Consider the following 24,546-nt stretch of genomic DNA (forward strand, 5'->3'; position numbering starts at 1 on the left):
GATAAGCCACAGGTTCCTCTTGGGAGCACCCTGGGAAAATTACCTTTCGGGGGTTCTGTGCTGACAGATAAATGTCACCTTCAGAGAACACATCAATTTCCACACTTTGAGCTCCTGGGCTGGTAGACGTCTTGGTCTCCTGAGGGAGTTCATAGGCCTGACACAGAGGAGGCCAATTAAGTACAATTAATATTCCTCCTGGACAGCTCACTTGAGATAAAACAACTTTGAATTATGACATTTTACTCCTTTTCTTTTCACTTTTTAAAACTCTCCTGGAGAAACTCCACACAAAATAATTCTGGGAAAGCTACCATAGGAAACAGGTAATGAAACTTACCCAAAAGTCATTTAAGCAAAACTATATGGTTTTGGTACAAAATTCACCAAATAATTCAGAAGGGAATGGCTAAATAATAAATTATTTAAAAAGTGGTGCTGGTATAATTATCCCTGAAAAAAAATAATATAATACAGAATGCAGTAAAAATAAAATCCATAATGATTTGATGTACTAATATAAAAATAGATGAGTAGAAAATGTTAGAAGAATAATTTGGAAAATAATTTTTTCTATTCTTTGGGGTACAGAGGGTTGGTTTAGTGAAATAGAAAAGGGCATAAAGAGACAAATGAAGATGTATTACTACAGAAAAATACAAAGTAAATTTTGTGTGACAACCTGTGGGTATATTCAAGAAAGATGTACAAAGTCATGCAGGTATATGTGATTACACCTGCAGGTATAATCAAGAAGGATGTCACGGTGTATGTAAATATTCCTGTGACTCTGACACCCTAAGGTCATAATTTAAGAACACTTCTCCCTTTTGAACACATGCATGGACACATTACACACACACACACACACACACACACACACACACACACGAAACACAGGTAAATGTATCTATGGACCAGACACAGAACAGAAATATGAAGTAGTAACAATTTAAAGTGTGTAGCAGAGAGGGGCGCCTGGGGGGGTTCAGTCGGTTGGGTGTCTGACTTCGGCTCAGGACATGATCTCATGGTTTGTGAGTTCAAGCCCTGCGTCGGGCTCTGTGCTGACAGCTCGGAGCCTGGAGCCTGCTTCAGGTTCTGCGTCTCCTCCTCTCTCTTCCACTCCAACGCTCATGCTCTGTCTCTCTCTGTCTCTCAGTCATAAATAAACATTAAAAAAAAAATTAAAGTGTGTAGCAGAGAATGATAACTAAAAGTGCCCCATAGGAGGAAGGGAACCACAGCTATGTCCAAAGCTTGAAACTGTGGACTGGGTTGAAGTTCTTGCACTTAAGAGAGAAGGCCAAAACAAGTTGTCAATGCTTGGAATTACAATTATACACAGCTGCCTATCTAGGGAGGCAGAAGGAAGGAAGGCCTCAGCAATAAGACCTGAGTAAAGGTACCCACTGGATCTGAAATACGCCTAGTGTCACTATTAGACAAGAATCTCCAGTTGGCAATTTAAGACTTGGTTCTGCGCTGGTTGCCCCAGAAGTATCTATTAAAGACATCACAGAACTTAGACTGCAGAGGGAGTGACAGATCCTCTCACTAAAGATGAAATTTTAAACGAAGACTCTGAAATACAGGAGGAGACAAACAAATCAGTAGCCCTGTAAATTAACTACTAGGAGGTGGATTTACTTGAGAAAAAAACGAAATCATATAATAATCTGGAAGTGTCATCAAAATGAGTAAGTTTAGGATTTAATCAAAAGTATACAGAGTTTCACTTCCTGAATGGCAATGTAAGGAGCTCTGTGGACATGTTCTCCAGAGAAATGAACCTAAGTGGGGAAAAATATTTTTAAGAAATCACTTAGAGTCTCTGGAAATTGTCCTAAGGGCATACAGCAAAGGAAGAAACATTTATTCAAAAAAATCTTCAGAATTCAGGAACAGCAGCAGGAGTCCATGGCAATCGAGCCATGAGTTCCCCTCTCCCTCTCACCTTCCAGCTCAGTTTGATGGAAGCCTTACTTGAGGCAGCTGTGACAAAGATGAGGTTCCCTCTACCCTCAGCCCCCAAGGAAGGGATATGTATCTTATCAGGAGGTGGAGATCACTAGCTTTTCTTATCCTCTCCAATGCGGAGTTGACGAGGCCACGTTCCTGGTGAATGTGGCCAAGAATTTGGGCTCTCTTTTTCAAACCAGTCTCCTAGGACAGAGACTATTCCAGGCTCCCCAGCTTGAGAATACTGTAATCCTGATAAGCCTCATGCCAGCTAGTTTGTAGGGAAGAGGTTCCCTCTTTTTACAAAGATGGAAGCTGAGAAGATGTGAGACCACTGCCCCTCCAAGCACTTGCATTAGTAGCTAAGGGCTTTTGTCTATGGAAGGAGGCATTCCATAAGAAACAAGAACTTTGAAGCTCTCCACAAAAGAATCGACTTTATCTGACACAATGTGAGGGAGTCCAAGCCTAAGGGTATTCTTGAAAACAACGGAGATTTTGATGGTAAGCAAGTAAGAAGAGACTGGTGGCTCTTCATTAAAAGCAACAAACTCTAATTTGGATGTAAATCTTAAAAAATAAAAAAATAAATTTAAAAAAAGCAACAGACTAAACCACAGGTCAGCAAGTTCACCACAGAGAACCGAGGAAAGAGACAACTGAGAAGAATCTCCCTGGGTTGGGGGCGGAGGGGAGGGACCTGAGTGGCTCAGTCAGTTGAACATCTGACCTCAGCTCAGGTCATGATCTCGCAGTTTGTGAGTTTGAGCCCCACACTGGGCTCACTGCTGTCAGTCTGTCAGCTCAGATCCCACTTTGGATCCTCTGTCCCCTTCTCTCTGCCCCTCCCCGGCTTGCGTGCCTCCAATAAATAAATAAATAAATAAATAAATAAATATTTTTTTAAAGAAGAAGAAGGAGAAGGAGGAGGAGGAGGAGGAAGAGGAGGAGAAGAATCTCCCTGGGGTCAGAACAAATCTCCAAGACTGGCCTAATAAGTAAACCCTACCTGAATTTAATTAGGTCAGACTGCGGAGCAATCAATGCCCTGTGGTATCGTCAAAAACAATAGAGCAATTAAGCCAGCAATTAGTTGAGCCTAAAATCTGGGTGTGACGCCATATATGGCAGACAGAGTAACAGAGAGATCTTGGAAAGAGACAGTCAAAGAGAGACCTACTAAAATAACTGTCATCCTGCAGTGACGGCCAGCAAACCCAAGGATGTGCCCTCCAAAGTGGCACCAAAGACTTCACATTTGTGTGTGTGTGTGCGGTGAGGGGAGGTAGGAAAAGGAGGGAATAGATTTCACTAGAATAGTCTAGCCAAGTCACCAAAGAATCCCCAGAGAGGAGAAAAGGGAATAAGTTCCAGGTCCGCTACAATATATTAAAATGTCCAGTTTTAAACAGAAATTATAAAACATGGGAAAAAGCCCAGGAAAGTATGACCCATACATAGGAAGAAAGAGGACAACATACACTGCCTGTGAGAGGGCCTGGATGCCAGAGTTAATAAACAAAGAATACAAAACAGTGAGTATAAATATGTTCAAAGAATTTTTAACAATATTTAATAAATAAGGGATGCTATGATAACAATGTATAATCAAATACAGATTATCAATGAAGTGAGAAAAGTTATTTAAAAAACAATAAAAATTCGGGGCGCCTGGGTGGCTCAGTCGGTTGAGCGTCCGACTTCGGCTCAGGTCATGATCTCACGGTTTGTGAGGTCGAGCCCCGCATCGGGCTCTGTGCTGACAGCTCAGAGCCTGGAGCCTGCTTCAGATTCTGGGTCTCCCTCTCTCTCTGCCCCTTCCCTGCTCATGCTCTGTCTCTCTCTGTCTCTCAAAAATGAATAAACCTTAAAAAAAATATTTTTTAAAAAACAATAAAAATTCTAGAGTTGAAATGTGTAATAACGGAAATGAAAAACTCACTAAGTTGAGCAACAGTACATCTGAACTGGCAGAAGAAAGAATCAGTGGACTTGAAGAGGGATCAGTACAGATTGTACAATCCAAAGAGCACAGGAAAGAAAGAAGAGAGAAAACCTAAAGGAAACTCAGAGGAATGTAGGACACTGTTAAGCACACCAACCACAAAGAAAGGAGAGAGAAAAAGGAGCAGAATAATGGCTGAAGACTTCCCAATGTTGACCAAAAATATTAATCGACACCTTTAAGAAGCTCAGAAAACTCAAAATAGGATAAACACAAAGGGATCCAAACATAGATATACCATAGTAAAAATGCTGAAAGCCAAGGACAGAGGAAATATTGAAAATAGCAAGAAAGAAGCCATTCATCATGTACCATGGGATTCCAACAAAATTAACAGCTGACTTCTTATTAGAAACAATGGAGACTAGAAAGCAGTGGAATGATATGCCATGAGTGCTGAAATAAAAAAGCAAATGTGAACCAAGATTTTATTATCCAGCAAAACTATCTTTCAAAAATGAAGGTGAAATAAAGACATTCCCAGATTAACAAAAAGGAAATTCTTGGCTAGCTGACCCACCTTACAAAAAAATACTGAAAAAGATCTTTCAGGCTGAAAGGAAGTGATCCTAAATGATAGTAAAAGTGCACACAAGAGAGCAAAGAGCGGAGGTAAAGGTAAGTCTGTAATTATAAAAGATGAGAAAAATGCGTATTTCTTTTCTTCCCTTCTGATTTCAAAAGAAATCATCTGAAACAGTTTAAAATTAACATATTTTTGGACATGTAACATATAAAAATAAAATATATGTGAGAATAATAATACCAAAGAGGCAACCAGGAGCAAAGTTTTATTGTAGTAAGGATATGACACCTGAAGGTAACTCACATTCACAGAAACAAATGAAGAGAGCTAGAAATGATAAATGAGAAAATTAATAAACTTTATAAATAGATACTTGTTTTCTTTCTTTTCTCAGCTTCACTAGTAAACATATAATTATATAAAGCAACGATAAAAATGTATTGTTGTGTTTTTAACATATATGAATGCAATATGTATAATAAAAATAGTACAAAAATGTGGGAGAGGGAACAGAGCTACACATGAGTAATGTTTCTGTATCTCATTAGAACTAAGTTAACTTATCAGACATCAATTCTGAAGAAGTTAGATGTATGTGGCAGCTCCTAGAGCAATCAATAAGGAAGTAACTCAAAAAATGATGTGAAAGTCGTTAAAGGAATTAAGATGTTATATTAGAAAATACTCAAATAATGAAAAATAAGGCAATAAAGGAGGAAAAGAGGAATAAAAACACATGGAACTTATAAAAACAAAAAGTAAAATATTAGTAGATAAACTAGATCAATAATAATATTAAATGTGAATGGGTCAAAAATATAATAAAAAAAGGTAGAAAATGTTAGACTGGATAAGAAAACAAGATCCAGGGGCGCCTGGGTGGCGCAGTCGGTTAAGCGTCCGACTTCAGCCAGGTCACGATCTCGCGGTCCGTGAGTTCGAGCCCCGCGTCGGGCTCTGGGCTGATGGCTCAGAGCCTGGAGCCTGTTTCCGATTCTGTGTCTCCCTCTCTCTCTCTGCCCCTCCCCTGTTCATGCTCTGTCTCTCTCTGTACCAAAAATAAATAAACGTTGAAAAAAAAATTTTTTTTAAAAAAAAAGAAAACAAGATCCAATTATGTACTGTCTACAGAAGAGACATTTTAGATTCAAAGATACAAACAGTTTGAAAGTAAAAGAATGGAAAAAGCTATCATACAAGCAGAAGCCAGACTAAAGCTGTAATAACTATATTAATATCATACAAAACAGACTTTGAAACAAAAAAATTTACTAAAGATAAAGAGGGACATTTTATAATGACGACAAATCACTATATCAGAAAGATATAACATTTATAAACATGTATGCACCTAACAGAAGAGCCACAAAATATATGAGGCAAAAACTGACAGAATTGAAGGGAGAAATAGACACTTCAATAATAATAGTTGGAGACTTCAATAACCCATTTTCAAAAATGAATATAACAACTAAGTAGCAGATAGAAATAGAAGACTCGAACAACCTGATCTATCAATTATACTGAAAAGACACCTGTGGAACCCTCAACTCCAAACAGCAGAATATACATTCTTCTCCCATGCACACGGAACACTTCCAGGATAGACAATATGCTAGGCCATAAAACAAGCCTCGATAAATTTAAATGTATTGAAATTGTACAGACTGTGTTCTCTGATCATAATGAAATAAAATTGGAAGAACAAAAAGACACTTGAAAAATCACAACTATGTGGAAATTAAACAAAACATTCCTAAACAACCAATTTGACTTGTAGTCAAATAAAAAATCACAAAAGGTATTAGACTTTAAGGCTTGAAGTATAAAAGACTTTAAGATAAATGGAAATAAAAATATTATATGCCAAAATACATTGTTGGATACGTACAGCTAAAGTAGCACTTAGAGGGAAATTTATAGCTATAGATACCTACAATTAAAAAACATCTCAAATCAATAACCTAACCTTCCACCTTAAGGCACTGGGAGAGGAAGAGAAAACTAACTCAAAACAAGCATAAATAAGCATACAGTAAGTATTTGAGCAGAGATTCAGAAAATAATAGATATAATCAACAAAATCAAAAGTTGATTATTTTAAAAGATCAACAAAATTGACAAAACTTTAATAAGACTGACCAAGAGAAAATGAAAGATCAAATTGCTAAAATCAGGAACAAGGGGGGACATTGCTATCAACCTTACAGAAACCAAAAGGATTCCAAGGAAATATTATGATTAACTATATGTTAACAAATCAGATAACTTCAAAAAAAGGACATATTCCTAGAAATACAAAAACTACCAAAACAGCCACAAGAAGAAACAGAAAATCAGAACAGCCCTGTAATTCCTATAACAAAGTAAACAGATTTAATTTGTAATTTAAAAACTTCTCACGGAGGGTGGCTCAGTTGGTTAAGTGACTTCCGCTCAGGTCATGATCTCAGGGTTTGTGAGTTTGAGCCCCACATCAGGCTCTGTGCTGACAGCTCAGAGCCTGGAGCCTGCTTCAGATTCTCTGTCTCCCTCTGTCTCTGCTCCTCCCCTGTTCATGCTCTGTCTCTCTCTCTCTCTTCCAGTTTCTGGTCTGACATGTAAGAAGGCATGGAAGTCTCCACTCCATCCTAACATGTGAAAGGCTAAACGAACTGGAAAACCAATAACTCTTCTTAGAGCCATAAGAGAAATAAGTCCAGGGCAAATTATTGTCCCCCAAATTGGAGAGAAAGACAGGATAATACAGAGAATCACAATTTACCAAAGAGGAAGCCCAGGAGCAAAATCCTCCGTGGGAATCAGTCCCCAAGGAGGGAAACCTAAACTGTAATTGACAAACCGCTGGAGGCTCAGTGTGGACAAGTCTAAGAGATAAAAGTCCTAGGGGACCCAGTCAACAGAGGCCCCCACACATTTGTGAGTTTTAACTCTTAGAGCTCTACCAGGTTCTCACAGTAAATGTAGGAGAAAAATCCACACTTGCTTCCAGCAGGGGGAGAGTAAAAGGAACCATTTTGAAACATGCTAGAGAATTCTATTCTTAACAAGCCCTTCCCTCAAGAGAAACTAACCAGAGCCTAACCTGCTGGGGTTTTATCAGGACCTAACTTACCCCAGGGTGGGAAATACCCGACTCTAGCTCACGCTAGCCACACTGAGAAGCACTGTTCACGGTCCAGAAGCACAGGCTCACTAAAAGACTGAGATCTAATCATAGGACCACAGAGCTTCTTCATTCCCCTCAAACCTCACCAACACATTGATAAAGGCCCATTTAGAGCATTTCCATCTACCCAGCACATCATGTCTGATTCTGAAGAAAAAATAGAAGGCATACCAGAAGGCAAAAAATATAGGTTGAAGAGACAGGCAAGCATCAGTACCAGTCCCAATATGGCAGTGTTGTTGGAATTGTCAGACCAGGAATTTAAAACAGCTATGATTAAAATACTCGGGGCTCTAATGGACAGAGTAGACAGCATGCAAGAACACACAGGCAAATTGAGCAAGAGAGATGAAAATTCTAAGAAAGGATTTAAAAAATGCTAGAGATCTAACACATTGTAATAGAAATAAAGAATGTCACTGATGGGCCTATTAGTAGACTGGATACAGCTGAGGAAAGAATCTCTGAGCTTGAGGCTATCTCAGTAAACATCTCCAAACCTGAAAGACAAAGAGAACAAATACGGGGAAAAAAAGGAACAGAATCCTTAAGACCTGTGGGGCACCTACATAGGTGAAACATACATGTAATGGGAATACCAGAAGGAGAAGACAGAACAGAACAGAATATTTGAAACAATACACACAATGTTCTAGCCTCAATTATAACTGATAATATTTGGATGGACCCCAGGACATCACGCTCAAGTGAAACAAGTCAGAAAAAGACAAATACAGCACGGTATCACTTATGTGTGAAATCTAAAAAAGCCAAATTTGCAGAGACAGAGAACAGAATGGTAGTTAACAGGGGCTGGGGGGTGGGGGGTGGGGGGTGGGGGGAGTGGGTAGCTGTTGGTCCCAAAATACAAACTTTCAGTTAGAAGATGAATAAGGATATAATGTACAGTGTTGTGATTATAATTAATAATACTATGGTATATACTTGAAAGTTGCTAAGAGAGTAAACCTTAAATATTCTTACCACAATAAAGAAATAATTATGTGACATGACAGAGGTGTTAGCTAATACTATGGTGGTAATCATATTATAAGGAGGCCCATGTTAACCTGATACCAAAACCAGGCAGACACATTATAAGGGGAAAACCTAGGGATGCAAAATCTTTAACAAAATACTAGCCAGTTGGATGCAAATATACATAAGAGGATAATAATATACCATGCCCGAATAGGGATAATCCAAGGAATGCCTAAGTGATTTAGCATCCAAAATAAATGTTAAAAATGATTATCCCAATAAATATAGGAAAAGTGTTTCAGAAAAATCGGTACACATTCATAATTTAAAAGAAAAATAAAACCTCCTGGCAAATGGAATGAAGGGAACTTCCTCCCCTAAGATCTTACTTAATGGGAAAAGACTTTATGTTTCTAACTAAGACCAGGAGCAAGGCAAGGAATACATTCCCATGATTCCTATTCAACATTATACCAAAGGTTCTAACCAATGGAATAAGGCAAGAAAAAAAAAGCCCACATAAAAAAAAAAAGAAGTTTTTATTTACAGATGAAATACTTATATGCCTAGAAAATCCTAAGGAAACTACAAAAAAGCTATTGGAATTAATAAGTCAGTTTACCAACACTGCAGGATAGATACAAAGTCAAAACACAAAAGCCTATTTATATCCATGTACTAATACCGAACATTCAGAAACTAAAATTTTGAAAATTACATTTACAATAACGTAAAAATATTAACAGATAGAGCCAATTTGATTTTTGACAAAGATACCAAGTTGATTCAGTGGGATAAGAACAGTCTTTTCAAAACACGGTACTATAATCACTCATATATACAGGAAAAAATGACTCAACTCATATCATACACAAGAATTAAGTTGAAATGGATCATAGACCTGAACCTGAGAGTTAAACCTGTAAAATTCTCAAAGAAAACATACGGGAAAATATGTCCAGTTTTGGGTTATACAAAGATTTCTTAGAATGGAATGAAAACCCACGGACCATAGGAATAATATTGATGAGTGATACTTCACCAAAGTTAAAAATTTCTGCTCACTGAAAGATACCGGGAAGAAAATAAAAGATGAACCACAGGCAGTTAGAAATATGTGCAGTGTTATACCTATCAAAGGACTTGTATCCAAATATGTAATCGACTCTTACAACTCAATAATAAGAAATAAAGATGGACAACAGATACTTTACCAACGAAGATATATTATGCAGTATCATTATTTATCAGTGACATGAAACTGGAAACCACAATGAGATACCGCCACAAACCCGTTAGAATGATTACAACGATTGCTAATGGGAATGCAATATGCTACAACCACTGTGGAAAACTCAGGAATATTGAGACAGCCCAGCTGCATCCAGAATGAAGCCTGTAGTTGTTTATTTTTTTTTAATTTTTTTTTTCAACGTTTATTTATTTTTGGGACAGAGAGAGACAGAGCATGAACGGGGGAGGGGCAGAGAGAGAGGGAGACACAGAATCGGAAACAGGCTCCAGGCTCCGAGCCGTCAGCCCAGAGCCCCACGCGGGGCTCGAACTCACGGACCGCGAGATCGTGACCTGGCTGAAGTCGGACGCTTAACCGACTGCGCCACCCAGGCGCCCCCGTAGTTGTTTATTTAGGGCGCTCAGCTCCCTGCCGCTCCCTGACCGCCTCATCTCCCACCACTCCTCGCCTACCGGTCCCTTCAGAGACTTTGTTCTCACCACCATCTCCTTCTCTGTGCTGTTCAGTTCACTTCCCACCTTTCAGCTAATCCAAACGTTACGCTTCTTTCAGGGCTCAACCGCAGTCACTTGATTCCCCTGTCACCCTGGCCCACTCTGATCTCGCTCCCCCCTGGACTCCTCTGCCATCTCTCCACCTCCGTACGTGCGGGAGCACGATTCGAACCGGCACTAGGATGTGCACGCAAAGACTGCATGGAGCTCAGAACAGGGCGGGCCACCAGTGCCCCATGGCAGCTCTCCCTTCATGTGACCTCTACGTCTATGTATGAAGCTTCATACCTGTTTGCCAGCCTCAGGGGGTGCAACGCACTGTGCATTGATTTTGCCAGAAGATTCAAAATCATCCTCTTCCTCTGCAAGTGGGGCCAACCAAGTCCGGTCATGCTCTACACTCAAGGTCTTTGGTGCAGACGTGACTACACCGAACTCCTCCCAGGTCTCCGAGCCCCTTTTCACCCCTGCGACCAGCGGAATGATGTCTTTGCTTTTGGCAGGAGGGCCTCCCGACACCTCTTTTTGCTGCGGTAACGTTTGCCTCCTGCACCACGTGTGACAAAAACGCGCAAGAGTATGGATTACAAAGCAAAAAGCCCGGTGGAACCGATCCAGGGCTAACTGGACTTTGGTTTTTTTGGCCTCTCCATCCAAGCTTCCATCCCTCTCCTCATTACTGAAGGAATTGAGCAGCAAGGCAATGAAGAGGTTGAGTACCTGGGGTGGGGCAGGGGGAGGGGAGACACAAGGGGAATAGGAAGCTTAGCAGACGGGAAAATACAGTAGGTTTCCGGAGCAACTTCTCCCCCAAGACCCAAAACTAACTCAAATGAGAGTTCTACGTCCTTCTGGCTTCTAAGAAAGTTTACCTATAAAATGAATAAGAGGAGAAAAATTGAGGAAGAGAGCAAGGTAAAAGAAAAACGGAAGGGAAATGGTGCAAACAGCCCAAGTCTGGCTTGTCTACATACAAGCAACAGATGTTGTAAACCCTGGCCACGGTAAAGCAGAGCTGTGTGGCCATGTATGTTCCTTGGGGATCCGTCGAATCCTGACCTTGGTTTTCCTGGAATTGCCCACAGGGATATGGGTCTGATTGTCTCAGACTGCTGTGGAGTCCTCTCCTGTTGGTACAGTTTGAGAGAGGATGTGCTTTGGGCAGGGTTTTTAGGTCCTGTTGCCTGAGCCACAACAAAGTATTGGGACTGAGCCGGAGGGGTTGGAATCGAATCTGCGACTCTTCTGTTGAAGCTTGGATCAATTTAAATTCAGATTTCAGATCATCTCATCACCTTCCTACTTGGGGTTTTTTTGCTGACACTTACACACCCTCCCATTCATCATCTTTACCTCCTCAAGCACCTTTGTGGCTGTCACCCACTCAAAAATAGACTGCCTTCGGGGAGGCGTATCTCATGAGCTCGAATGGGTCTCGTCACTCTCCCTCAGCTTCACCATAAGAATTCCCAACTGTAGATCTTTGCTCAAGCTTTCCTCTCTTTGCTAAGTCCACCTTGCCTTTTTTTTATATTTTTTTTTTTTTTTGAGAGAGAGAGAGAGTGTAAGCAGGGGAGGGGCAGAGAGAGAGGGGGACAGAGGATCTGAAGCACTCTTTGGGCTGACAGCAGTGAGAGTGATGTGGGGCCTGAAATCACAAACCGTGAGATCATGACCTGAGCTGAAGTTGGACACTCAACCGACTGAGCCGCCCAGGCGCCACCTCCTTGCCTCTTGAGTACCCTTCTCAAGTACTGTATCTTCCACACATCCTTTGTTAACACTCCGTTCCCACTCCCATTGGTGATACCCTGTTCCGAAACTTTTGTATCCCTTACTGTCTTTCTAACACCGCTGATCTCGTACATAGGATGAAGCAATGGTGTTCATGCGGATGGTTCATTATATTTGCACGATAGCCCCAACTTGATTCTCAAGACCTTGTGGTCAGATGTCCTGTGTGTCTCTTGTCTCTTCATATCTTTACTGGGTACCCAATTAGCTAATAGGGTCTATGTTTCCAGCTGCAGGTAATAGACTCAAGGTAACTTACGCAACAAGAAAATGTAACATAACAAGATGCTTGAAAATAAAACAGGGGGATGGGGTATCTGGGTGGCTCAGTTGGTTAAGCGTCTGACTCTTGATTTCAGCTCAAGTCACGATCTCACAGTTGTGAGATCAAGCCCCGTCCCAAGCTTGGGATTCTCTCTTTCTCCCACTCTGTCCCTCCCCTGCTTGCACACATGTGCGTGTTCTCTCTCTCTCTCCCTCTCTCTCAAAAAATAAAATAAAATAAAAAAATAAAACATGGGGAACACGAAGATAGGTTCGTTCCACCTTTTCCCTCTACCTTCCTAACAACTTTGTGTTAGGCTGGCTCTTCTCCTGCTTGGATAATGTTTGCAGCTCTGAGATGAATCAGTCTTTAATAAAAAGGCCCAGGGAAAGTAAAGGACCTTTTTTTTTTTTTTTTTAGCTCATCCCTTTTTTTTTTTTAAGACCAAGAAATCTTCCTTACTAGATATCCCTTTACATCTTATTGCCCAAATTAAGTCACACATCCCTACCTCAGCCATTCATGGACAAAGAGAACACAATTATCTTAGAATAATCACCTGTAGTAGAATAGATATTGAGGCATCAGTCAACATGAGCGCTGTGTGACGAGGAGGTTTTGTTTCATGCTTATAATAATTTCCTCAAGTCAAATTCAAATGCATATTTTAATATCATATAACATTACATGCATAATTTTATATTTAGAGTAATGATCACTAGCGAAGCATTGCAAAAGAAGGTAATGCATCCGTTTAGTCCGTATATTAAAAAAAAAGATATAAGACACTCACCACGAGTTTTCCTATCACCATGATCAACAGAAAGACGACGACGCACAGTGGTTTACTAGTTTCTTGCATACATTCCCACATGTTTTCGATCCATTCCCCACAGAGGATGCGGAATACCACCAGAAAGGAACGGTAGAAGTCCCCCATGTGCCAGCGTCGTAAACATGGGACTGTAGGGCCACAGGATTTGGTGTTATTCCTTACAGAATTGAATTTAGAGCCAAAAAGCTGCATGCCAACTACTGAGAAAATGAAGACCACAATGGCCAGGACCACGGTCAGGTTTCCCAGGGCTCCGACGGAGTGACCAATTATCTTTATCAGTGTGTTTAAAGTCGGCCAGGATTTGGCTAACTTGAAAACCCTTAGCTGTAGAAACAGACGATAAACAAAAGTGGAAGAAAAGCCTGTTAAAGACAAATTCCATCTGCTCAGCTATGTAGTAAATGACACGTTCCCAAAGCACAGCATTTATGATTATCAAAAATCTTTTCAAAGCCAAATCCATCCTAAACATAGTCATCAACTCCTTGTCCTACGCTAACACCCATATTTACTTTTTGTTTTAAAAATGGAAATATTTGGGGCGCCTGGGTGGCTCAGTCAGTTAAGTGTCTGACTTCAGCTCAGGTCATGATCTCACGGTTCGTTGGTCGGAGCCCCGCGTCAGGCTCTGTGCTGACAGCTCAGAGCCTGGAGCCTGCTTCGAATTCTGTGTCTCCCTCTCCCTCTGCCCTCCCCTGCTCATGCTGTCTCTCTCTCGCTCTCTCTCTCTCAAAAATAAATAAACATTAAAAAAGTTAAAAAAAATAAAAATGGAAATATTCTACAGAGAACAAACTAAGGGTTGCTGGAGGGGAAGTGGGTAGGGGGATAGGCTAGATGGGTGATGGGTATTAAGGAGGGCACTTGTTGGGATGGGCACTGGGATATATGTAAGTGATGAATCACTAAATTCTACTCCTGAAACCAATATACACTATATGTTAACTAACTAGAATTTAAATAAATTTAAAAAAAGAAATATTTTGTTCTGATTTTTGTTAAATGATACTTTGGAGTCATGAGATGGTGGAATTAAGCATACGTGTCTGTTGCATAAAATGAAATGTTTTGGAATTCTATACTATAGAATACTATAGAATACTATACCCAGAGTCAAAAATGTCTGGCCCAAGGACCAAATCCAGCCAATGCCTGTTTTGGTATGGCCTAAGGGCTTAGAATATTTTACATTTTTAAATGGTTAGACAATAATCAAAAGAAGGGTATTTCATCACACATGAGAACTGTATGAAGTTCAAATTTCCACGCCTGTAAATAAAATTCTATCGGAACACAGTCACGTCCATTTCTTCTCGAATGTCTATGGCTACTTCTGTGCTATAACAGCAGAGTTGAATGATTTCGACAGAGACCATATAGCCTATAATGCTGAAAATATTTACCATCTGGCCTTTTACAGAAAAAAAATGCTAACTCCTGCTTTACATAATTCAGGTCACAAGTCTGAATCTAAACTGTCTAACAGTGATGAGAGTAATATGACATTTTGTACCCAGGAGAGAAAAAGCAATCAGCTACTCAAAACACACACACTTTTTCCAAAAAGAACATTTTTTTCCCTGGAACCTTATAGACCCTGTAGGAGACAACGTGGCAACTACGTTCATAGGTGATTTCCTACATTAACTTCCAATGTAAACCAATGGGTTTCATTCCAAAGTACAATCCTATCAACTATTTGGGAGAAACATTTCATGTCAGTAAGACTTATGGCCCAAGAGAAGGATCAGCGCTGTGTCCCCAGAGGGTAGATGGGGGAAATCACGGTTCTGTTCTCATATAGACAACTCCACAGAGTCCCTCCCCTCAGAGCATGGCTGTAATAAGCCTAAACAATCGTAAAGCAAATGTAACTTTGCCCACCTGAGCACCAATAAAACTTCAGGAGAGCAGCCTAAAACGATGCATGACTTTGGGCAGTGTGATCGCCTAACATATCCCAAGTATAAAATGTACACCTTCTGTAACTGGGGCAACTGTCTTACTCCTGGAAATCTCATCCCTGCCAAAATCAAAAGCAAATCTCTGGAAGGGGACAAAAGGCCACCTTTTCTGGCTTCCTGCTTCCCCTGTTAGATGTGGTCTCTCTGTAGCTTTCTATCCATACTTCTCATGGGGTCTGTCACGTTCTCTACTTTGCCTCATGGTCATTTCTGGCCCTGCCTTGTCTCGTCTCTAGATGCCAGACTCCTTGAAGACAGTTCTTTTCCTCACCTTTCAGCCCTCCTTCGGGTCAGCTCCTATCAGGTGCCTCTGCAAAGGTCACCAGCATGCCTCCATGGGCAGTAGACGGAGGGCCGAGATGATAGGATGGGAATATGGCACTGGAAGCCATGAGGTGGAACCCTGTGCCTGTCGGTCTTCACCCCCCCTTGGTGAGCCCAGATGTGAGGGTGCCTGGCTCAGAGCTCAGGGGTGGGTGGTGGGGAAGAGATGGAGGGAGGGGTGGTACGCTAATCAAGGAGCAGAATCCTGACACCAGAAGACACAACACTGCACCTGCTTGCCTAAACCATCATCTTGGGAGTGGGGAGGGAGGGGTTCAGCTGGGAGGAGACCCCCGCGGACTCCCAAGAATATCCAAAACCTGGGTGGCAGGAGGAGTGCAGTTTTGAGTCTCTGGTTAAGGCAAGAGGAGTTCAAGTTGAGTGCAAAATAGCCACTGAACTCACTCAAGACTCTCGTCAACCCTGGCAGCTAAGGCATTTCAGTCAAATACAACAGTAAGTGCCTTACCACTCTTAAGGAATGGAAAAACAGAGGACTTTGTTTTCCTACAACTACACTGTTCATCACATCTGCAAAACTCAGAAGAGCGACGATGCTGTCAAAAATGTTCCAGCCTCGGCGGAAGTAGTTGTAGGGATCGAGCGCGATGATTTTTAGGCACATCTCTGCCATGAAAATGCCAGTGAAAACCTGCAGTGAGACAGGGAAGAATGAGAAAAGGGAGCTACTGCTCCTTGAAGATACAATTCTAAGAATGGTCCAAGGGAATTGCAGAAGTCACGAAGAAATACAGCGCATTTTGATTTACTTGGCTCCTCTCCCCCCATTCCTCTCCCCATAGTGCCCATTCCAGTGTTCCCAAACTCGCAGACATCGGCGTGGAGAATAAATATCATTTCCCATTCAGCTGAAAATAAGGCAGAGTGATAGAAAATGTCAAGCGATCCCTCCTCTAAGTTCCTTTAAAATGTCAACGAAAGTTCCAAAATGGGGGAGGCGGGGAGTACACGGCAGCTCTGAAAACTGAAGATAAATATCCTCCATAAAGCAGAACCCAGGAGGAGTTCACCCAACCACTTTGATCAGAAAAAGATTTAAAAGGGGCCCAGAGCAGAGACTTGAAAAAACACTGCCGGGAACAGGAAACATCGTTGAGCAACTCAATATGTAGGCTCAGCCTCTATGATGAATACCATGGGCTAAACCCCACATTGGTCATGGTTGAAAGGAGGAGAGGTGAGTTGGAGTATAATCCTAAACATTCACTCGCAGAATGCAGGGTTCCTTATTCCAGAACAAAATACCGGAGAATCAAAAAGAAGGGCAAGAGTTACAGAAAGCGCTAAACGATGTGATTTCCACGGGCACAAATATATGTTTTTGGTTTTGTCTTTGAAAATTAGATAAATACAGGCTGAAAAACACTGCAGTGTTGAATAAGCGGCAGCCAAATTCTACATCATCTACATCTTTGCAGACGATAAAACAAAGCATTTCTTCATAGCAAATAGCACATTCTCTCTCACACATACACAAATAAATAGATATGAGAAAACAATAGTATGAAATAATATGAAATATGAAAACAATAGCATGAAATAAGTAATAATAGTATGAAACAATAGTATGAAATAGGGTAATATAAAAAAGCTGTCAGCTATAGGACTCTACAGCTTTGGAAAAGAAAAGGAAACACCCCAGAAATGATTTTTAAATGTCCTTATTAAAAGAACAGATGATCCACTTTTATAAATAATTTGATGACGTACTATTTATCTTTAAAAATCCCTAAAATAAAGTGACACAAGTTAAAAAAAAAAAAAAAAGGGAGGGGGGGATAGGCAAAGATAAATCCAAGATAGGCAAATAGAAATCAAGGGGACAAAACCAAAAACCAAAAAACCCAAAGCTCGTATCAGTCTTTTCCCTTTAAATATTTCTATCTACTTCTGCCCAAAGCTGCAACCAGAGTCTAAAAGCACGCAGTGTTACCTGTTCTAGTTAATTGTGCTGGACTGATCCCTGTCCCCTTTTGAGCTCCTCCTCCCCCTCCTGTCCCCTTCAGGCTTAAGCCGTCTAGCCCTACAGCAACCCTACATGCCTTGGGACCATGGGTTTTGCAAGCCGACTCAACTGCTACTCATGGCTTTTCGGGAGCTCAACGTACTCCCCTGATTTAAGCTGTCCCAAAGCCTAGAGAGTCCATTTTCAAGTCCAGTCCCACAGAACCTCCACAGGCCAGTTAAAGTCCACCCATCAGAGGAGGGAGGCTTGGATGTGTTCTTGGGAACTCAGGGCTCCAAAGCCTCCTTCCACCGCTGCTACGGGGGCACAGATGACGTGGCTACACCCTCGTATCGTGTGCCTAGGGAACGGGGCGCAGGGGATGGAAGCACAGGCTACGTGGCCAGCAATGCAGGTTTCGTGTCAATTTTCAGGGGGCCGGGGTGCAGCCTCTGCCTGTGAACTCAGACACCAACAATGTCCCTGGGCCTCCTTCTATACCACTTCTGGGGAGAGTGAAGAAGAATGTCACTTAATTATCCAACTTCTGACTGCAAAATGCAGCTTCACCTCAACACCCAGAACGTCTAATCAGTGGGAAATCTGAGAGGGTGGCTTTTGTCATTTCCCACACTTGGATCAGAAAATGAAGGGATGGACAGACAGGCCACCTTTGCAACTGGAAAGCCCTGTCTAGGGGCATGACTTTGGGTTCTTTGGGTTATTCTCTGGAACTAATCTAATAACTCCATCCACCAGGAGGTGATGAAGGATGGCTCTGCTGACTCTGTTGAGCCAGGAACCATGGTCTCGTGGGCACAGCTTTCTGTCTCCAAGGGAAATAACACTGTCAGCCCATGTCTGGGATACGTCAGCAGGAGATAGCTGAATACGCTGGCCTAGAGCCCAGAAGACACCAGCCTATTAGAAGGGACCACGTGTGTTAGGTTCATCGAGCAGCATGAAATCTGATCTGACCCACACACACCCACAAGGGCACTTCCTCCCAAGGGCAGTTTGGGGAAAGAAACTTAAATGCAGACTGCATGGAGAGCCACCTTGGTCCTGCACTGTGGTCCCACTGGATCCCTGCTCCTCCTGAGGGGCCCTGGAACTGAGGGTGTCAGTTACCTAAACCTGATGCATGGAAGCAGCTCTGTGAACCAACTTCTGATTCAATAGGCATAGCGGGTTCCGATCAGCGTAAAATAATTAATTAAAAAACACATACGTACATATTGCCTAGAAATCCTCTGCAATGCTAAAAAAATGATCATCTTTGCCAACAGGACCATAGGAAATAAGTTTCTGCTTTGTATTCCCCTCATCTTTAAAATTTTCCTTAGTTTTAAAATTTAAAAAAAACATGTATTACTTTTTTAAGCTGGAAAAATAAAATAAAACTTTAAGAATAAATGGCTACAATTTGCAACTATGTAGATGGAACTAGCGGGTATTATGCTAGGCAAAATTAGTCAGAGAAAGACAAATATCACATGACTTCACTCATATGAGGAATTTAAGATACAGAAAAGATGAGCATAAGGGAAGGGAAGCAAAAATAATATAAAAACAAGGAGGGGGACAAAACATAAGAGACGCTTCAATATAGAGAACAAACAGAGGGTTGCTGGAGGGGTTGTGGGAGGGGGGATGGGCTAAATGGGGAAGGGGCATTAAGGAATCTACCCCTGAAATCATTGTTGCACCATATGCTAACTAACTTGGATGTAAATTAAACAATAAATAAATTTTTTTAAAAAAAGAAAAAATGGCTACATACTCTGGTAAGATTTTTAACCTATTCACTCATTAGCTAATTAGGATAGAACGTTCAGCGGGTAATTTGCTATTTCTGATATTTAGGAGACCAATTAATCCTCGGGAAAAATGCCTTCTCCGGGAACAATAAATTGAGCAGTTCATGAAACGTCTGCTCTCCTACCTTAATTTTCCCAATTTAACTTGGATTAGATACATCTAACGAGAAACATACTGAAGCAGGCTCAAGTCGGGAGACCCACCCCGCCTTCATAAATATTGTACTTCATAAGCTTTGCACATAAGCATAAGCTTTCCCTCCTGGGAAAGCAAGCCTCCCACAGCTGCCACGCCCTGGCCCACCTTTCCAGGGGAATAATAACTAGTAATGGCAGTCACATTATTTTGTGACAAATGATGCCATCAGCATCACTGGGGACCATGAGACACGTTACCAAGGGTCTCTGGACATCATTAATGTTTTCTTGCCCCCAAGAGCGTGCCAAATAGCTGACCTTTTAAGATGTCTGCTGCCTTCTGGCTTACCACTGGATGGCTAAAGAGGTGCCTTGGCATACCAGAGGGCCAACACGGGGGCTATGGAAAATTACCAAACGAGTAAAAACAAAATTCTAACAGTTGCATTTGCCCTCGACTCTACTTAAGGGGACCAGGGACCTAGGCTAGGTTAGGCCACTTACAAAATGTTTAGACTTTGAAAGAGTTATTAAGTCACAGTTTGGAATATTTGTATATTTTAAAAAGCCTAAAGTTACCAAATTCCCTGTATACAACATATACTCAAAACTCTGGTCCATTTTGTAATGCTCCAAGGCCAAGAAGACAGTGTTGATTACGATGCAGATGGTGATGACCAGCTCAGTAAAGGGGTCGGTCATCACGACTCGCAGGGCCTTCTTAACGCACAGCCACTGGGGGCTGCAGTTCCACACGAGGTATCTGGACGCCACGTTTCCCCCACACGGGAGGCAAGGCTCCTGTGATTTTTCTTGCTCTGGAGAAGGAGAATGGGAGAGCAGTTGAGTAGTTAGCTATGAATCCATCTGGCCACTGTTTGCCTGAGTGCATTCCACTCTCTTCCCCCCCTCTTCCCTACGGTCTCTTGTGAACAACGTGATCAGCCAAGAAGGGCGCTGACGGGTGCAGCCAGAAAGGCTTGCCATATACAACTTCCCTGCGGTACAGCCGTGTACATCCAGTCTTTATACTTGTGTTGAGCATCTGGGAGCTGAGCCGCACCGTTAGAGATACAGATGGGGAAGTCAACACTCACAGGCTGTGAACCCATGACAGAGAAAGGTATAAGCTCAAATTATGTTCATTCAAGGCAGACCACGGTGACAGCTGTACCAGAGGCACACAGAGCTACCAGGGCTCAGAGGAAGGCCAGGTATTCAGGCAGGGGCATCTTTTGTTTTGAAGCAAAAGGTACTCTATCAGCAGGTTGAATTCAGGCCACAAGGCCACTGTACCCCTGATTTCCGATTTCCCCGGCACCATTTCAAGGGACTCATACAAGCCAAATGAAGCGATGCAATAGGGCTCAAAGTGCTAAGGACGAATCTGACCCCGTCCCTGTAAGGACTTGGGTCCTGCCTTTGAACACCAACCCCTCAGTTGGGGGTCCTGGTTACGTGCTGTTGATGAGGTCCATCAGATGATTCCAGCCTATCTACACAGGTCTTCCACTTTGCATGCCAGATTCCTAACTCTAACTTCCATGACAACCGTCACCTTCTGGAAACTTCTGTGTCGTCTCTTCTTTGGTCACTGTCATTGCCACTGCGACCCCCTGTGACTGCCTGGCCTGATCAGGGTGGGTAAGGGTGGGGGTCTTGTCTGTACTCTTGGTCCTAAATGCCAAAGCTAGCCAGTTCCCACCAATACCCAAGGGCCAACTCAGGGTGGGCCTGCTTCCTCAAGCCACTTGGCTCCCATGCTCCAAAGAGGCACAAGAAGTCACTCTGCAGGAAGCAGAAAGGGCTACAGAGGGCTTCTGGGGGAGATGGAAAGAAGGAAAAGGGAGGGACGTCACTGCAGTTGGGCTGTCCCTGGGGCCAGGAGGGCAGAGCTTACCCTGCATGGTGATGGTGAGGATGCTGACGGCACTCAGGGCCCTCTGCCTTTGGAAGGGGTCCCCGTGCTCATCACAGAAATCCACTGACAGATTCTGGGACAGCCGTTTGGTTTGCTCTAGGATGTGTGGCTGTAAGAGAAGGAAGGCATGGTAGACCTTCAAAGGGAAGGGACTGCCCCTCCTCAAAAGGTCACAGCCTACTCTGTTTGAACGCCACGTGCCTGGAAAACGCTTAGTATCTTATATAGCTCCTCTCCCTTCCATCTCATGGCAGGATGAAGGTTCAGCTTTCCTGTTTCAGATTTCATAAATAACTAAAACGCAGGGTGGCGTTCACACTTTTTAATGTATGCACATTTCCAGGATCCTAACCATGGAAATGTTTCTTTCTCTGTGATTTATTCATTGTCAACAAAGAGCAAACGAAATTTTACAAAAAACGAAGGAGCAATAAACGGTTCAGGACACAAAAGCAATAAAAAGTCAAAATTAGAAATAATGTCTTGGAGTGGCAGGAGTGGGGGGATAGATACATTTAGAAGGGTGGATCGGGGCCAGGTTAGAATGGCTGCCTAAATTGATTTTGAAACAGTCAGTAACTAAAAAGAACAGCCAAAATAAATATGACAAAGTCTATATACTAAACCTCAAGCACTCTCTCAGGCTGTGCTTGGGGGCTTGACTCTCGCCTTGCCTACAATTCTAAAGTCTCTGGACACGACAGTACATAAATCTTCAGCTACCTAGATGACTTATTTCCCCGAAGTTCTGACCAACCGTGGCCCCAGAGGGAACTATTTTATTTTAGTTAAGTTTATTCATTTATTGTGAGAGAGAAAGCATGAGTTGGGAAGGGGCAGAGAGAGGAGAGAGAGAGAATCCCAAGCAGGCTTCACGCTGTCAGCACGGAGCCCCATGCGGGGTTCAAACCGTGAGATCATGACCTGAGTTGAAGTCAGATGCTTAACTGTCTGAGCCACCCAGGTGCCCCAGTGATAAGCTATTTTAAAGGCAACCTGTAGTCTTTCTATAGCTATTTCCTATTTTGGCTTAGGGAAAAGACACTTTTTATTAGCTGTCTGCTCTTGGTCTATTGTTTTGTGAAATGAGAAAAAAAAAACCCTTCCAAATACTAAAAAGTATTTGCAGGCTCTTCAATATGCTATGGTCTGACATTAGAGAAGCCTCTAAACTAAAAGATGGGTCCCTGTCACTCCACCAGAGAACTGCACACAGCAATGGACGAGGTCTGCCCACCTACTTCTGTAAAGGCCCCCAAACCCCTTTCCCCACCTCCCCTCAGGCATGCACCCTCCCTTCCGACCACTTCACCTCTTCCTCCCATCTCAGAAAAGTGGCTCTCGCCATGATTCCCTGGCCTGTATCTTCAACATTTTCCTCTCCTCCGATTTCTCTCTCCACAATTAAAACATGTTCAAATATCCTCCACCACACTGATATAGGGTTTTTCTCTACCCCTCATAGCTTCATATCCACTTGGCCTACAAAATATCCTTGCTAGGATGCCCCACAGGCATTTCAAACTTGCCACACCCAAAACTGAGCTCGCCATCCTTCCCTCCCCCAGGACAAGCTCCTTTCCGGTCTCGGTAAACTACCGTCCATCAAGTTGGCTACCCAAGCAATCAACCTGGCATCTTCCCCCTCTCTGCATCTATCTAGTCAAGTGCCAAATTTTTTCTTCTGGAAATCACTGTACCACTATTGTCTCTTCATCCTCCTGCCCTCACCACAGTTTAAGCCCCTGTCGCCTCTTACTTGGATTGACACCACAGCTTCTCAACTGGTTCCCTCCAGTCTCATCCTGCTCTGGTCCGGTCTCTTCAGTGCATCTAGGATTTCAAAACTGTCAACCTGGTCAAGTCACTCTTTTGCTTAAAACCTTTCACGGGCGCCCGGGGGGCTCAGTCGGTTGAGTGTCCAACTTTGGCTCAGGTCATGATCTCATGGTTCATGAGTTCAAGCCCCGTATCGTACCAGGCTCTCTGCTGTCCGGCTCAGAGCCTGGAGCTGCTTTGGATTCTGTGTCTCCCTCTCTCTCTGCCCCTCCCCTGCTCGCACTCTGTCTCTTTCTCTATCTCAAAAATAAATAAATATTTAAAAAAACAAACAACTTTCAATACTGCTTAGCCCTTGGTCCCTGAGTAAAGGGTGAGCCCCTCAGCTCGGCTTCAAGGTCTTTTGTGATGACCCCATCCTACCGCTATAGCCTCTTGCCAGGCCGTCTCCAGCCTCATACACACATGCACGTGCACACACACACTCACAAGTGTTCTACGAGGTCACATTCTTCCGCTCTCCTTTGCCTCCAGGCCTTTGCGTGTGCTGCTCCCTCTACCTGTGGTGCTCCATTCACTTTTTACCCAGGGATGAAACATTAATTCATCCTTTGGTCACGGATGCTTTTTTCCTCTGGGAACTCTTCTGATCCATGGCTCTTCTCCCGCCCCCCACCCCCCACCCCCAAGTCATAGATGCTGCCGTTGGCTGGATCTGTATGTCCCCGGGTCCTCCCTGAGGGCTTTCTCTGGCGACCTGACCACCCTCTGCCCTAATGAACACAAAGTCAGAAATGCAGGAAAATGATTGTCACCTGAATCCAGCAGTCTGGAACCAATGATGGACCAAAGTCGGTGTATAAATACTCTAGTGCCCTCACTCCACGGAGATTAAACTCCAAGTACCTTCAGTGGTAACCAGCTGAATGACGAACCTTAGTTGGCCACTTTATCTTCCGTGTAACCCTTCTTCTCACTCCTCTTGGTGCTTCTTGGGATCACTTCCCAAATCATCTATCCGCACTTTAACGTCTCAGGGTTTGCTTCGCAAGGAACCCCCACTAAGACATGGCTTCTCCTCTGTTCTCCCATATGGGATCATCATGTCAGCTGTCATACTAAACAATAACTGCCTCCTTGTTCGTGTGTCTTCACCGTTAGTCGTCTGTTTCAGACATCTCACAGAGCCCTCGTACCTACCCCAGTGCCACGTGGCTAGTAAGCCCTGTCAACACTTCAAATAGATGTTTGTAAAGACATGGGTAGTTGAACAGATGCACGGATGTGGCAAAGTACGTGCAAATGGATGAATGACTAAATGAATGAATGAATCCCTTCAATTAGG

At 42.7% G+C, this 24,546-nt stretch overlaps 1 protein-coding gene across 1 annotated transcript in view; it reads right to left on the reverse strand.

Moving 5' to 3' along the window:
• Positions 1-24,546, reverse strand: part of SCN11A (sodium voltage-gated channel alpha subunit 11) — a 95,478-nt gene that overhangs the window by 34,207 nt on the left and 36,725 nt on the right. Inside the window, exons 12-17 of the mRNA XM_086720478.1 lie at positions 21,402-21,531; positions 20,081-20,319; positions 16,047-16,229; positions 13,245-13,613; positions 10,681-11,112; positions 44-157 (exon numbers count right to left, since the gene is read on the reverse strand). Coding sequence (XP_086576604.1) covers positions 44-157; positions 10,681-11,112; positions 13,245-13,613; positions 16,047-16,229; positions 20,081-20,319; positions 21,402-21,531 — 1,467 coding nt within the window. The remainder of the gene's footprint in view (positions 1-43; positions 158-10,680; positions 11,113-13,244; positions 13,614-16,046; positions 16,230-20,080; positions 20,320-21,401; positions 21,532-24,546) is intronic.

This window comes from Puma concolor, chromosome C2, assembly GCF_028749965.1.
Source record: "Puma concolor isolate L17-30 chromosome C2, mPumCon1.1.hap2, whole genome shotgun sequence".
NCBI classification, from domain to species: Eukaryota; Metazoa; Chordata; class Mammalia; order Carnivora; family Felidae; genus Puma; species Puma concolor.